The sequence below is a fragment of the Oryctolagus cuniculus genome, chromosome 13 (assembly GCF_051225735.1).
Source record: "Oryctolagus cuniculus isolate XC-2025 breed Fujian yellow rabbit chromosome 13, ASM5122573v1, whole genome shotgun sequence".
Taxonomy (NCBI): domain Eukaryota; kingdom Metazoa; phylum Chordata; class Mammalia; order Lagomorpha; family Leporidae; genus Oryctolagus; species Oryctolagus cuniculus.
The window spans coordinates 18,642,538-18,658,686 of record NC_142879.1 but is presented as its reverse complement, the minus strand read 5'-3'; the positions used below and the strand labels follow the sequence as shown (position 1 = coordinate 18,658,686).

The window sequence follows — 16,149 nt, the reverse complement described above, 5'->3', positions numbered from 1 at the left end:
AGCAGAGTTGGGATTGGTGGAAAGGGACTATAAAGGAGGAGAGAGACAACATGCACCAGGAACATCTATCTGAAGGAACACCTGTGCAGCCCCTGAGAGAGCCGGCCGGCGGTGTGCCACTCCCCTGCGGAAGTGGGGAAAGTGGCTAGGGGGAACCGCCCTTCCACGGAGGTGGAAGGGTCAGTAGCCAACCCGGGAAGAACCAGCAGCAAACCTGGGGAGGGCCGAGCAGACAAAAGAACAGCGCAGGGTCCTGTGTCGTTCCTCCACGAAGACGGGGAGCGACAGTACATGAAAACAAATAAGCGTTGGGCAAGCTCCATGGCGGAGTAGGTTAATCCTCCACCTGTGGCGCCAGCATTCCATATGGGTGCCGGTTCAAGACCCGGCTGCTCCTGTTCCGATCCAGCTCTCTGCTGTGGCCTGGGAAAGCAGTAGAAGATGACCCAAGTCCTTGGGTCACTGCACCTGCATGGGAGACAGGGAAGAAGCTCCTAGCTCCTGGATCGGTGCAGCTCTGGCCGTTGGGGCCATCTGGTGAATAAACCAACAGAAGGAAGACCTTTGTCTCTGTCTCTCACTCTCACTGTCTGTAACTCTACCTCTCAAATAAATAAATAAATTTTTTTTAAAAAAATTAAGTATTAAGAAAGGAGGGGCCAAAAATCTGATTCTGTCCCTTTTGTATCAGTAAATCAAAAATTAGGGGGTTGGCCCTGTTGCGAAGCATGAAAAGCCACTGCCTGCAGCACTAGCATCCCATATGGGTGCCAGTTCAAGTCCTGGCTGCTCCACTTCTGATCCAGCTCCCTGCTAATGCGCCTGAGAAAGCAGCAAAAGATGGCCCAAGTGTTTGGGTCGCTGCACCCAAAGAAGCTCCAGCTCTGGCCATTGCAGCCATTTGGGGAGTGAACCAGCGGATGGAAGACCTCTCTCTCTAACTCTGCCTTTCAAGTAAATAAATATTAAAAAAAAAAAAAAATAGGAAGGAGCCTTATCTCTATAGACTATCAATTTGCAATTAGAAGAAAACAGAACTTTTTTTTTTTTTTTTTTTTTTTTTTTGACAGGCAGAGTGGACAGTGAGAGAGAGACAGAGAGAGAAAGGTCTTCCTTTGCGGTTGGTTCACCCTCCAATGGCCGCCGCTGCAGCCGGCGCACCGTGCTGATCCGATGGCAGGAGCCAGGATCCAGGTGCTTCTCCTGGTCTCCCATGGGGTGCAGGGCCCAAGCACCTGGGCCATCCTCCACTGCACTCCCTGGCCATAGCAGAGAGCTGGCCTGGAAGAGGGGCAACCGGGACAGAATCCGGCGCCCCAACCGGGACTAGAACCCGGTGTGCCGGTGCCGCAAGGTGGAGGATTAGCCTATTGAGCCACGGCGCCGGCTAGAAGAAAACAGAACTTTTTTAAACTCAGGTGAGTAGACCCCAAGAAATTCCTGAATGCCCTTTTTATTTGTCCTGTCCTCAAAATGGGGTGAATGTTTTCCTGTAAATGAAGCAAGCCGGATGCAGGTGGATGCAAGAAGGAAGGGGAAGGCCCCAGGAGGGGGAAAACGTCCTAGGCTGCCTTGCAATCCGAGGAGGCCTCAGCAGAGCCCTTTTTGGGGGAACTCTGGTCCTCTGACCGTCCCATCTCCCCTCGGAAGTCTGCCCGTGAATCCCAGCTGCCGCCAGCGAAGCAGGAATCAGCCTCGGAGAAGCCAGGGTGCAAAGCTGGGGAGTGAGACTCAGGAGTGGCCTGGGCTCTGCTCGGGTTGCTCCTGGGGCTCGGGTCCCTGACAGGTGCATTCTTACACTGCCACAGCCTGGCAGTGCAGAATGCCATGTGTCTTGCCTGGCTGACTGCTCGATTCGACTTCCCCTCTGTGCACCTGGATCCAGAATTCCAGGGCAGCTTCCCTGTCTTCCCTGAAATCCCTTGGTAACTATGTACACCGAGGATCAGGACCAAACTCATGAACTGACCTGTTTCAGACCTGGTCTTCCAGTATAGGTTGTAGGATGTCGGCTCAAGTATCGGAATGGCTGGAGGTATTCTTGTGTGGGAAGCATAGTGTCCCCATGAGTACACGTGCTGGGACCGTGCCCCTGAAGAACAGGGAAGCCTGAGTTAGAACCCCCCTGGGGTAATCTTTTTGCTAGCTGCACCTCTTTCAATCTCGGGTTAAACAGTGGGTATACTGGCAGGGGTGGGGCTCAGTCATTTAAGGGCCCCAAAGTCAAGTTCCCTCTCATATTTGGAAAAATTCCTAAGGTATCTGCCAGAAACTGGGTAGTCTCACTAAAGGGATATTTTGCATCCAGAAAACAAGGAATTGTTTTTATTTAAATTGTACATATTTTAAGTCACATGATGCAAAGCTCAAAAGGCACAAAAAGAAACCTTTCTACCCTGTGTCATGACCAACCAGACCCTTCCCCCAAAAAAACCAATGTTACCATTTTGTTTTGTACTTTGTTTCTTTTATACACATACGATCGAATATAATTGAATGTATCTTCTCACGTTTTGATACAAATAATAGCAAGACGACACCTGCTGCTCACAACAGCATGGTACAGGGTTGAATGCACACCTTACTGAATCAGCCCTCCTAATGCACGTTGAGGGTTTTTCATCTACACACAACACTGCCGCATACAGTATACATGGCGGATACGTTGATAAACAATTGCGCAGCCAAAGGGTATCTGCATTCATACCTGTGATGACTTCCAAAACTCCGCAGAACTTGCCCCAGCCTTGCACTTCCAACCACAATGTGTAAACCAGGGAGTCTCCGGGTGGGAAGATTGCTTATGGAAGACAGAGACACCAAGCAAAGTAGCAGCCGCCCACCGTGCTGGGGTATCACCAACCTTAGGCATCAGAGGCCGCGCACAGGAAAGCAGTGTGGGCACTGACTTAGGTGGAACTGAGCAGCCCCGGCCCCTAACAATGCGTCCAAGTCAAGAAGAAGCAGAAGGCCTAGCCGCCCCCTCCCTGCACCCCCGGGGACGGCAGACAGGTCCGGCAGGGCTGCTCCGAGACCCTCGCAAGCCCCACTGTGACGCAGAGAACGCCCGAGGTCTCGGGGTTCTCGCCACAGCACTAGTCGGCGCGAGGCCGCCACTGTAGACCGTGGATTTTGAGACAGTTGCAGTGTCTCTGGGTTTCCTGGATGACAGGCAGTACCCGAATCCCTGGCAGGTAAAACGGAGCCCCTGCGGTCAGCGCCTTCGCCTAGAAGCCCTGGGAACGCTCCCCGTGGGGCCTGCCTCGTGGGCTGCGGGCAGAAAGAAACTCGGTTTCAGCGCATCACAGAGCTGGACGCCTGCGCGATCCCCTCCCCGGGCGCCCCCTCTCCTGCTGCTGGCCGAAGCCAGCCCCGGGCACATGCGGGTCAGGTGACGACGACGCCTCACGTGATGCCGACCCAGGGGAGGAGGGGGGCGGGCCTCGCTTGGCATTACGTCATCACGTCGCGCGGCCGCGGGGACCGGAGCCGGGACGCCCACGGTGACGGCCCCAGAGCCTCCGAGCGGGGGCGGCGGCGGCGCTCCGGCTCCTGCTGAGCCGCCTGCTCGCCCCGCTCCCCGCCCCGTCCCCACGGACCGTGGCCGGGCTCGGCGCGGCCGCTGGGCCCGGGAGCCGAGGTGAGTGGACCGGAGGTGGCGGCAGGTAGCCCCTGCCTTCGTAAGGTGGTGGCCCTTCCCCCATTCCTGGGGCTCCCTCCGAGGAGGAAGGCGGGGGGGCTTCTGGCCTGCGGCGCCCGGCGACCCGCGCCCCTCCGCTACCTCTGCCAGGCGGTGCCAGCCTAGCGCCCGGCGTGGTCCGCGGCGAAGACCTTCCTTCCTTCTCGGGAACTGACCCTTACCAGGAGTGGACACCCCGGCCCCGCCCCCAACCTGCCGTGGTGGAACCCCCGTGTTCAGGTGTGATCGGAGGTTCTAGAATAGGGCCCTTCCGAAAGGTAAGGGTGAGGCTGTGCTGAGGCTGCCTGGGGGGGCCGCTGTCCCCGCGCGAGGTCCTTCGGACCCTTGCATCCCAGGGTGGCCCTCGGTTGAGCGAAGGAAGACCTTTGTGCAGGACGCTCGCTCTGATGAATCACCGCCTGGTGTGCAAAGTGCCTGTGGCACAGTCGCTGGGTGGATCCTGTAGAGTGATGTGCGGACCATGGACAGAAGTAGATGAGTTTGGGGTCTTGTTTTTGCTCCTCAAACATCCTGACCGTGAGTTGCGAACTTTTTTTAATTTCTTGGATTATTTTTGAAAGTTTTGGATTCCCAGTAAGATGTACTCTCTTAATGACCACCCCCCATTTCACTCCCAGAAATTGTGCCTGAAGCCAAAGGAGAAAAAAAGGCTGTGAACTAGCACCTGTTCCTTAAGTTGCTGTTAGGTAGGGAATCACTGAGCTGATGCGCACAAGTGAACTTTGGGGCACAGCCGTCCCTTGGTGTCTGCAGCGCATTGGTGCCAGGAGCTGCCACAGATACCAGATAGGCTGGCACTCAGGTCTCCTGTAGAACGCTGTGTTTGCATGCAGCCTACCTAATGCATTGTAACTGCTGTGTAAGTGGTTTTGATACTCTGCTTAGGCAATAATGTCAAGGGAAAAACCGTGTGCATGTATAATACCCATGATTTTTTTTTCTCAAATAGTTCTATCTGCAGTTGGTTGACGGTGTGGGTGGGGAGCCATGGGACAGAGGGCTGACTTGTAACAGGCCACGGCAGCGATGGCGGTGAAGTTGGCAGTAGAGGGATTTTAGGTTTCTATCCTGACAAGTTCTCTGAGTATAGAAGAAGTGCTGTGAATATTGATGTGTTAGCATTGGTGGACGTTCCCAATCGTGTAGAACAGGAAGACTCCTACTGAGGAGTTTTGACGACTCTGGGGAGACCACAGATGGCTTGCGTGGTCTCTGCTATTCAAAGCAGGTCCCAGGTTGTCGTTTGAAATTTCACTTTCAGAAGAAATGTAATTATATTTGGAAATCCTGATGCATAATTCTTTGCATCTTGTATTTCTTTGGAAACCAGTTCATTTTCACCAATACTAGCCTTTCTTGTTCTAAGTTGAATACACTGTTTTTCTTATATTTAATTGTTAAATTTTAATTGTGTACCTGCTAGGGTCCATATGAACCAAGAACCCACCCTCTGAATACTTATTCTCTTATGAATATTAAATAGCCATGATGTCACACCTTTAAGGGATTTTACCTTTTTATCACTTGAGACAATCCCATGAAGATACATAGGCCTTTCTGTTTAGAATACAGTTGAGCACCGATTATAATAAATTGCAGGTGGCAGGGACACTCATGACAGAGGACTTGAGAGGAAGCAGGGCTGCTCCTTAAGCTAGAAGAGTTAGCGGCCAGATGGCGGTGAGCCCAGAGAGCGCAGGGGCTGTCCCTGTGGGCGTCTGTGCCTGCAGAGGTCTCAGCCCCCGTCTGGGAAGCTGATGGCCTGTGTGCCTCTGTTGCCTTCTCTTGCAGTTCCAGGACCCAGGGCCCCCTCTGTTCTTTCTCCATATTGCTTGATGGGAGGCAGGATGGCCCCCAAAGACATAATGACCAACACGCATGCTAAATCCATCCTCAACTCGATGAACGCCCTCAGGAAGAGCAGCACCCTCTGCGACGTGACGCTGAGAGTGGAGCAGAAAGACTTCCCCGCCCACCGGATCGTGCTGGCTGCCTGCAGCGACTACTTCTGCGCCATGTTCACCAGCGAGGTAAGCAGGCCGCACCCGTGCAGCCCATGCCTGTAAGCGCCTCGCCTCGCCTCACCGAGGAAGACAACCCAAGCTTCATATGGTAGTGGAGTCTTGTAAGACGCTGTGTAAGCAGGCAGGCTTATTCACAGTGAGATCCGCACATGCCTGTGCCTTCGTTTTCTCACCTCTGAGTTAGAGATAATAGTGCTGCCCAGTGCGTCACGCAAGGCTGTGGCGAAGACAGAAAATTACGTGTCAAGTGCTTAGGACAGCTTAGTGGGTAATGAGACGTTATTGACTTTGTGTTGGTTTGTTTTTAGAGATTGACTTATTTATTTATTTGAAAGTCAGAGTTACACGGAGAGAGGAGGAAAGGCAGAGGCAAAGAGAGAGGTCCTCCATCCGCTGGTTCACTCCCCAGATGGCCACAATGGCCGGAGCTGCACCCGATCCGAAGCTGATAGCTTCTCCCGGGTCTCCCACGTGGGTGCAGGGGCCCAAGGACTTGGGCCATCTTCCACTGCTTTCCTGGGCCACAGCAGAGAGCTGGATGGAAAGTGGAGCACTGGTGCCTGGATGGGATGTCAGCACTGCAGGCGGTGGCTTTACCTGCTACGCCACAGCACTGGCCCCCAGCTATAAAATTTGCCTTCACATTTTTCTAAGCTTTAATTTTTTTTTTAATTATTTGAGAGGCAAAGTTACAGAGAGAGAGAGAGGGAGAGACAGAGAGAGGTTTTCCATCTGCTGTTTCACTCCCCAAACTTGACCACAACTGCTGGAGCTGGGCCGATCTGAAGCAAGTAGCTTCTTCCAGGTCTCCCTTGTGGATGCAGGGACCCCAGCACTTGGGCCATCTTCTACTGCCTTCCCAGACCACTAGGAGGAGCTGGACTGGAAGTGGAGCAGCTGGGATTCCAAACCAGCATCCATATGGGATGCTGGCACTGCAGGTGGAGGCCTAACTTACTATGCCACAGCTCGGGCCCCTCCCCAAACAATTTTTGACTACTATGCCTCCCCAGCTTCTGATATATGTTTATAATCTATTTTCATTTATTTTTAAATGTTTATTTTTATCTACATGAAAGGTAGAGCAACAGAGAGGGGGAGAGAAGGAGAAAGAGAACCATCCACTGGTTCATTCCCCAAATGCCTGCAACAGTCAAAGCCAGAAGCCAGAAACTCCCCCTTGGTCCTCCTGCGTGGGTGGCATGAACCCGAGGACTTGGGTCATCATCTGCTGCCTTCCGAGGCTGGTTAGCAGGCAGCTGGTCAGAGCAGAGCACCGGGACCTGATACAGGATGACATGGCAGGCAGTGGCTCAGCCTGTGGCCCCACGGCACCGTCCCCTGTAATCTAATTTTAAAGCCAGTGCAGTTAATGATGCTGTGAACCAGCACTCAGTCACACTGCTGGTAGGAAACACGCAGAAACCTAACAGGTCATTCCAGCTCCTCCAGGCTGATGTTAAAATGACCTCGTGTAATGCAGCGTTATAGGTCACCATGCTGTACGGTTCTGGGTGATCCCTGCCCGAGAGCATCAGAAGCCGGGCCCTTTCTCGGGGAGGAGAGTGTCACCCAGCAGCCGCAGCCCATGAAATGCATCCAGGCTGCTGGCTGCTAATTGCATGTTGTGCTTCCTGTTTGGTGTCAGCTTGAAGAAAACCTGTCTGCACTCTTTTAACCCATTCAGAAATTAGTATAGAGTTCCATATAAATTTTTTTTTTCCTCATTCTTTCTTTAAAAACTGGCATCTGGCAAGAAAATGCCAGATGATTTTGTCTTTACTTTTAAGAGTAATTGGTTTAAGGGAAAGAGTCCCAAGACCCACTTGGTCCTTTTTTTTTTTTTATAAAGATTTATTTTATTTATTTGAAAGACAATCACAGAGAGAGGTAGAGACAGAGAGAGAGGTCTTCCATCGCTGATTCACTCCTTAGATGGCTGCAACGGCCGGAGCTGTGCGGATCCGAAGCCAGGAGCCAGGAGCTTCTTCCGGGTCCCCACACAGGTGCAGGGGCCCAAGCACTTGGGCCATCTTCTACCGCTTTCCCAGGCCGTAGCAGAGAGCTGGATTGGAGAGGAGCGGCCAGGATTAGAACCAGCGTCCATGTGGGATGCCGGTGCTTTAGGCCAGGGTTTTAACCCACTGCACCACAGCGCCGGCCCCAAGGCCCACTTAGTTCTCTTAGCAATTATGTATTACCCTGGCAACCGTCTGACTTCACTGGGTTGATCTGTAAAATAGGTGGCTGGACTAGATGGTTTCCCTGTTCTCTTCCAGCCCTGCCGTCTCCTCAGTCTCCTGTCAGTCAGAAGATCACAGACAGGCCAGGGTACCTGAGTTTTATCTGTCGCTTTTAGTTAAGTGGCCCTGGTCAAGTCACATAACTTCTTTGAACCTTAGATCCTTTATGTCATAAGTGGAAATAATATCATATCAGACCAGATAGCCTTACCAGTTTGCTGTGAATATTAAATCATAGGGGCCAGTGTTGTGGAATAGCAAATAAAGCTGCTACCCACAATGCAACACTGCATATGGGCACCAGTTCGAGTCCCAGCTGCTCCTCTTCTGATCCAGCTCTCTGCTATGGCCTGGGAAAGCAATGGAAGATGGCCAGAGTCCTTGGGCCCTGCACCCATGTGGGAGACCTGGGAGAAGCTCCAGGCTCCTGGCTTCAGCCTGGCCCAACCCTGGCCTTCAGGGCCATGTGGGGAGTGAATCAGTAGATGGAAGATTGTGGGCTGCACGTTCTCTCTCTGTAGTTCTGCCTTTCAAATAAATAATACATCTTTTAAAAAAAATCCTAGTAGATTCAGAAGTACACTGAAAAATTGTGATGCAAAATATGAAGGTGAAGGGCTGGTGTTGTGGCCTGGTGGTTTCAGCCACTGCGTGTGGTGCTGGCCTCCCATGGTGAGCCCTGGCTGCTCCTTTTCCAATCCAGCTTCTTGCTAATGGGCCTGGGAATGCAGTGGACAGTGGTCCAAGTACGTGGGCCCTGCCACCCATGTGGGAGACGAGGGTGGAGCTCCTGGCTCCTAGCTTTGGCCGGGCCCAGACCTGGCTGTTGCGGCCATTCAGGGAGTGACCCAGTAGATGGAAGATCTGTGTTACTCTGCCTTCCAAATAAATAAATAAATCATTAAAATATGTATCTATATATGAAATATGAAATTGCTCTAAATTCATGTGTGGTAAAATCATATTTAAACTGACTCATGGGAATATAGTTTATTGAATGAGAAACTTCTGGAAAACATGTATTTATATATTTTAGTATCATTAGCATTGACTGTATTTAATATATTCGGACAGTAATTGTCTGCAAACTTGTACTGCGTTAAATGTTAAAACCAAGGCTGGCACTGTGGTTAATCCTCTACCTGTGGCACCAGCATCCCTTATGGGCACTGGTTCTAGTCCCAGCTGCTCCTCTTCCTATCCAGCTCTCTGCTAAGGCCTGGGGAAGCAGTAGGAGATTGCCCAAGTGCTTGGGCCCCTAGACCCACAAGTAAGGCCCAGAGGAGGCTCCTTGTCCCTGGCTTCAGATTGGCCCAGCTCCGCTCATTGCAGCCATTTGGGGAGTGAACCAGTGGAAGGAAAGACCTTTCTCTCTGTCTCTCCCGCTCACTGTCTGAGCTGAGACTCGAACTGGTGCCTATATAGGATGCCTCTGCAGGCAGAGGCTTTAACCTGCTGTGCCACAGTGCCAGCCCCTAGTGAGGTTTTGTAATGTCTGAGGTTGGTTTTGTTCTTGGCTTCAGTAGAAAATGTTTTGTTATTCTCTGGGCTAATGGAGAAGTCAAAAGTAACAAAGCAATATAATTTGTAATGGGGTGGCCTGGAATTTTGTGAGTAATATAAATTTCTAAATTAAGGTTAAGATGTAGTAAAATGAGCCAGCACTGTGGCTCAATAGGCTAATCCTCCACCTGCGGCGCCGGCACACCAGGTTCTAGTTCTGGTTAGGGCGCCAGATTCTGTCTCAGTTGCCCCTCTTCCAGGCCAGCTCTCTGCTGTGGCCAGGGAGTGCAGTGGAGGATGGCCCAGGTCCTTGGGCCCTGCACCCACATGGGAGACCAGGAGAAGCACTGGCTCCTGCCATCAGATCAGTGTGGTACGCCGGCTGCAGAGGCCATTGGAGGGTGAACCAACAGCAAAGGAAGACCTTTCTCTCTGTCTCTCTCTCTCACTGTCCACTCTGCCTGTCAAAAAAAAAAAAAGTAGTAAAATTATCATTATCATAGGTAATCAGTTTTTGAAGTTTCTATCCTGTAAACTCAGAGATTTCCACTCTTAGTTAAACAGTTTTTATGAACCTGGCCCCTTCGGCTCTCATAATTTCAAGATCTTCTAGACTAAATACTACCAGTAACTAAGTAACCTGAAGATAGAGCCAGCTCCATCTTTTGAAGAAGTGTTGAACAGTGCAGTTGTATTTAGTGTTATGGAAGGGCCCCGGGTGATCTGTGTGTTCCTGTTCCGCATTACCAAATGTTGTCTGTGGACAGATGACACAGCCAGGTAATCCTGGGAGGCGTGGAGCCATAGCCCCACAGCGTTCTCTGCAAGCATGAAATTGTGTTTTGTTTTATTTTTTCCTAAGATTTATTTATTTATTTATTTGAAAATCAGAGTTACACAGAGAGAGAAGGAGAGACAGAGAGAGAGGTCTTCCATCTGCTAATCCACTCCCCAACTGGCTTCAGTGGCCGGAGCTTCGCCGATCTGAGGCCAGGAGCCAGGAGCTTCTTCCGGGTCTCCATGTAGGTGCAGAGGCCCAAAGACTTGGGCCGTCTTCCACTGCTTTTCCAGGCCATAGCAGAGCGCTAGATCAGACATGGAGCAGCTGGGACTTGAACCAGTGCCCATATGGGATGTCAGTACTGCAGGCAGTGGCTCTACCCGCCACACCACAGCACTTACCCCACTATTGTGTCTTAAAAGTTCGTGAGCAGGGCCCAGTGCTGTGGCGTAGCAGGTAAAACTGCAGCCTGCAGTGCTGGTATCCCATATATATGGGCGCCGGTTCAAGTCCCAGCTGCTCCACTTCCGATCTGGCTCTCTGCTATGGCCTGGGGAAGCAGTGGAAGATGGCCCAAGTCCCAGACCCCTGCACCAGCATGGGAGACCCGGAGGAAGCTCCTGGCTCCTGGCTTCGGATCGGCGCAGCTCCAGCCGTTGCATCCGGTTGGGGAGTGAACCAGCAGATGGAAGTCCTCTCTCTCTCTCTGCCTCTCCTTCTCTCTGTGTGTAACTCTATCAAATAAGTAAATAAATAAATTTTTTTAAAAAGAAGTTCATGAGCACTAGTGGTATGTTCATGGAACTTTTGCATTCTATTCGACAGTAAACTCTGTTTTAGTGTGAAGTCAGTGTTTTCAGTTATTCACTAATAAATTTGATATTCCAGAAGGTGCCACCTACTGTGTATATCTGGGGTTCAGGTAACTGCCCACCCCATTCAAAAAGCTACAAATACATGTCCTGTCTGCTCTATACAAGTCCAGCGAAATAGAGTGGTTTGTTTAATGTGTGTTCAGTTCATACTATCATCAGCCTTTCAGCTCTCGCGTTGGAGATGCTGCGTTTGCCTTGTGAGAGTCTGAGCATCATTCTTACTCGGAGTTTGTAGCTTTCAGAGAAGGGGAAGCCTTACGTTGATATCCAGGGTCTGACGGCGTCCACCATGGAGATCCTGCTGGACTTCGTGTACACAGAGACGGTGCACGTGACGGTGGAGAACGTGCAGGAGTTGCTGCCCGCAGCCTGCCTGCTGCAGCTGAAAGGTACGCGCCCCAGGTGTCCCCGGAGGTGTTGGAATGAGCGCTGCAGACTCACGCGTGACATTGATGGAGACAGACTCGGGACGCTTGCCTTCACTGCCCTTGGCTTTTGTGTGGGCGGCAGAATACCAGGTGTCGATAGCCATGTAAAGGGAGCTCTCGCGATATGAGCGCTTGTTTCTTTGAGGGAGAACAGTTCCCCCTGTTCTGCTCCTAAAGACCTGGAGGAGGGCACGGTGTATGCATTTCCTTACGTTTGTGCACCTGGTGCTCCTCCCCGTAAGGAAATTAACGAAACTGAGACTGTCTGTGGCCTGCATGGATACTGCTCCTCTTCTAGGGAGGCTGGAGTGGGGGGAGGGCTTTTCATGGGCAACCCTTTTGTTTCTTTAAGTTTTTGAACCATGTAAAATATCAATTAGAAAATAAAAGCTAAATCAGCACTCAAAAGTGAAAGTAGGTTTTCACAGGAATGGGCTGCCTTCCAGCTCCCAATCTGCCTTTTTAAATTTCCAGTCGCTCTCATTATATTCAGTCCTGATATACACGTAGTTTAACATTTCCAGTCTGAATGCAGGATTTTGAGACTGTGAAGCTTTTGCATTCGTGCACAATTACAAAATTCAGTTTATGCTCAGAACTTTGCCATTAGAGCAGTACAAGGTTGTTCTGAGGGTCCGTTAGTAAGTTTTGACGTTACGGAGAAAACGGTGCATTGTGCTGAATCAGCACTTGCGTTTAAAGCTCGGTTCGCAGCAGTGTTAGAAGAGTTTTGGTTTCGTTGCGCCAGTGTCCCTGCCATCCTGATTTTAAAGATGAGGTAGAGACAAGTGTGAGGTTCTTGCTTGAAGCCACAGAGCACATAAGACAGAGTGAAACTGGAATTTGTGTGCATAAATTTTTTTTTACCTGTTTCTTAGATGTTGAGCCAGGGTTCCTCTGATAGAAAAGATATTGAGATCCTAGAATATATACTGGCCAAGTGTACTGAAGTGTTCACCACCTGTTTGTCCTAGGTGTGAAGCAAGCCTGCTGTGAGTTCTTGGAAAGTCAGTTGGACCCTTCTAACTGCCTGGGTATCCGGGATTTTGCTGAAACGCACAATTGTGTTGACCTGATGCAAGCAGCTGAGGTCTTTAGCCAGAAGCACTTTCCTGAAGTGGTGCAGCATGAAGAGTTCATCCTTCTAAGTCAGGGAGAGGTGGAGAAGCTCATCAAGTGCGATGAAATCCAGGTACAGGTTTGGCGTGGTGTCTGCCGCCTTCGAAGCTGGGCCGCTAGGAAACTCGCACAGCGGGGTGAAGTTGCCGTGTGTCTGTAGCAGAGCCTCATAAGTAGGCGTCCGTACTGGCCAAGGGTTTGTTAACTCCCCACAGTTATATATATCAAGCTTCTTTGCATGTTTATAGAGAGCCCGTCACTTTCCTCAATTAAATGTATGATGCCAGTGGTGAGATTCTCTGTTAGGCAGAATGCAGAGTGAACAGGAACCGCAGGTGGAGTGGGTGTCTGTTGACCTCTTCTCTGTTACCCATTCACTCCTTTAGACGTTTATTGAGCATTCTGCTGTGTAGCAATCACTGTGCCAGGGATATGGAGTTCCTGGTTCCCGGGAATGCACAGTACAGTAATAGGAGCAGCTAGACGAACACAGGAGAGTAGTGAGTCCATACAGGGTAAGATCACGTGGAAGGAGAGTAAACCTTTGCTCGGGTGTGGAGCGGAGAGACAGAAGTTTCAAAGTGAGGATGTGCATAAGCTGGAACCAGGTCCTGACTGCGCTGTGGGGCTGGTGGGGACAGGAGGAGGGGACAGGTCAACTGGGTGTCAGAAGAATAGCGCTTGCCTGGCAGAGGGGTTAGGTGCTGCCTGTGCCGGGCAGGCCTTCAGTGTCTTAACCCAGCAGGAGGAGGCTGAGCAGTTCTCACTCCAAACCGCAATACCAGCAGCTAGGCAGAGTTTTTTATTGCATAGAGGTCTATAGTGAGGCGAAGAACTAGAGTTAGAAATCCACACATGGGCCGGCGCTGCGGCTCACTAGGCTAATCCTCCGCCTGCGGCGCCGGCACTCTGGGTTCTAGTCCCGGTTGGGGCGCCGGATTCTGTCCTGGTTGCTCCTCTTCCAGTCCAGCTCTCTGCTGTGACCCGGGAAGGCAGTGGAGGATGGCCCAAGTGCTTGGGCCCTGCACCCGCATGGGAGACCGGGAGGAAGCACCTGGCTCCTGGCTTCGGATCGGTGCAGTGCGCCGGCTGTAGCGGCCATTTGGGGGGTGAACCAATGGAAGGAAGACCTTTCTCTCTCTCTCTCTCTCGCTCTCTCACTGTCTAGCTCTGCCTGTCCAAAAAAAAAAAAGTCCACAGTCCACACATGGGGCTGTTAAATATCTTTGAACTCATAGGATTCATCTCCAGTGGCCCAATTCTTCAGTTAATAATTTCTAGAAAATATCTAGAATCAAGTCTACCTGTTGAGCTTGTTTTACCCAGGTAGAAATTTGATTCTTCAGAAGACTAAGAAATCATTTTTGCTCCTCTCTGGTAATAATAAGAGGGTGATTTTTGGAACTGGCATTTGGCACAGAGATTAAAATTTATGAGCCTACCTCCGATATCCGAGTGCCTTGGTTTTGAGTTCCAGCTCTACTTCTGATCCCAGCCTGTTGCTAACGTGCACCCTGGGAGGCAGCAGTGACAGCTCCAGAATCCGGGTCTTTGTCACCCACGACGGAGACCTGGATTGAGTTCCTAACTCCTGGCCGGTGCAGGCGTTTAGATGGCGAACCAGCAGATGTCTCTCTGTGTCTGTTTCTCTCTCTCTCCTCTCTGCCTCTCAAATAAAAAGTGAAAATAATTTTTAAATATCATGTTTTTCCTTTTTAAAAAAAGATTTTACTGTGTTTATTTGAAAGGCAGAGTTACAGAGAGGGAGACATGGAGAGTGAGAGAGATATCTTCCATCCGCTGCTTCACTCCTCAAATTGTCATGATGGCTGGGGCTGGGGCTGGGCTGTACCGAAGCCAGGAGCCAGGAGCCAGGAGCTTCATCCAGGTCTCCCATGCAGGTGCAGGGGTCCAAGCACTTGGGCCGTTTTCTCCTGCTTTCCCAGACAATAGCAGAGAGCTGGATCAGAAGAGGAACAGCCGGGACTTGAACAGACACCCTATGGGATGCTAGCACCACAGGCAGAAGCTTAACCTGCTATGCCACAGTGCCGGCCCTACCCGCTTCTGATGAAGCTTCCAGCTAATGTTCCTGGGAAGCAGTGAAGGACGGCCCAAATACCTGCCACTCATTTTGGGAGACCTAGCTCCTGGCTTTGGCCTTGCTTAGCTCTGGCTTTTGTGGGAATTTTGGGAGTGAACAAGTGGATGGAAGATTTTGTTCTCCTTTTCTTTCTCTCTCTCTCAGCCTCTCTCTCTTTGTCCCTAAGCAGGCTACTACCTTTCAAATACATAAATCTTTTTAAAACAGAATTAAACTTTGATTAATATTTCAAGTGCTGGGGGCTGTGGTTGTAGCAAAGCAGGTAAAGTCACCATGTGGAACACAGACGTCCCACGTGGGCGCCAGTTTGAGTCTCGGCTGCCACACTTCCAATCCAGCTCCCTGCTAATGGCCTGAGAAAAGCAGCAGAAGGTGACTCAAATGCTTGGGGCCCTGCTACCCACATGGGAGACCCAGATGAAGCTACAGGCTCCTGGTTTCTATCTGGCTTAGCCCTGGCCCTTGCAGCCATTTGGGGAGTGAATCAGTGGATGGAAGACCTCTTCCCTGAACTCTTGACTTTAGAAATAAATAAGCAAATCTTTCAAAAAAAAATAATTCTAAATACTGTAGAAGGAATTTGTTACTTAAAGAAATACTATAATATTTTTTTTTTGACAGGCAGAGTGGACAGTGAGAGAGAGAGAGACAGAGAGAAAGGTCTTCCTTTGCCGTTGGTTCACCCTCCAATGGCCGCCGCGGCCTGCGCGCTGCGGCCAGCTCACCGCACTGATCTGATGGCAGGAGCCAGGTACTTATCCTGGTCTCTCATGGGGTGCAGGGCCCAAGCACTTGGGCCATCCTCCACTGCACTCCCTGGCCACAGCAGAGAGCTGGCCTGGAAGAGGGGCAACCGGGACAGAATCTGGTGCCCCGACCGGGACTAGAACCCGGTGTGCCGGCGCCGCAAGGCGGAGGATTAGCCTAGTGAGCCGCGGCGCCGGCCTGAAATACTATAATATATTTTTGTAAACCAAATGATTACTCCCTGATTTATTTTGTTAAAGCTCGGATTTTTATGTAATTTAATCAAATTTTAGTCAGCTTTATCTTTATACCTTTCCTTAGTGATTTTTCTGAGGGAAAACTGAGTGGGGCACGATGGTGAAATTACTTCCAAACAAAGGGGAATTATTTTATCTTCCCGCACGGTGCTTCACAGCAGCCTGGGGAAGCGACTGTTTTAGATGCTGCAGAGTTGGGCCAGCACTGTCGCGTAGCGGGTAAAGCCGCCGCCTGCAGTGCTGGCATCCCATACGAGCGCTGGTTCGAGTCTCTGCTGCTCCTCTTCCAATCCAGCTCTCTGCTGTGGCCTGGGAAAGCAGTAGAGGATGACCCAAGTGCTTGGACCCCTGCACCCCCGTGGGAGACC

The 16,149-nt window shown here is 50.9% G+C and overlaps 1 protein-coding gene and 1 long non-coding RNA gene across 12 annotated transcripts in view; one reads left to right on the top strand and one right to left on the bottom strand.

Annotated features, from left to right (window-relative positions):
* Positions 1-245: 245 nt before the first annotated feature.
* On the bottom strand, positions 246-3,430 carry LOC103351003 (uncharacterized). The gene is made up of 3 exons (XR_011381340.2): positions 2,708-3,430; positions 1,970-2,092; positions 246-468 (listed from the first exon to the last, which is right to left on the bottom strand). It is a non-coding gene; the product is annotated as an uncharacterized LOC103351003 (long non-coding RNA).
* A 22-nt stretch (positions 3,431-3,452) lies between these two features.
* Positions 3,453-16,149, top strand: part of KLHL12 (kelch like family member 12) — a 31,563-nt gene continuing 18,866 nt past the window's right edge. For 5 of the 11 annotated variants that reach the window (XM_089311303.1, XM_089311299.1, XM_089311302.1 and 2 more), the window contains exons 1-4: positions 3,479-3,640; positions 5,492-5,730; positions 11,362-11,515; positions 12,529-12,746. In XM_089311303.1, the coding sequence (XP_089167429.1) occupies positions 5,536-5,730; positions 11,362-11,515; positions 12,529-12,746 (567 nt within the window). In that variant the 5' untranslated portion in view covers positions 3,479-3,640; positions 5,492-5,535. Of the gene's footprint in view, positions 3,641-5,491; positions 5,731-11,361; positions 11,516-12,528; positions 12,747-16,149 lie in introns of all 11 variants that reach the window. The other 6 variants (XM_089311300.1, XM_089311297.1, XM_089311298.1 and 3 more) reach the window with 2 other exon arrangements.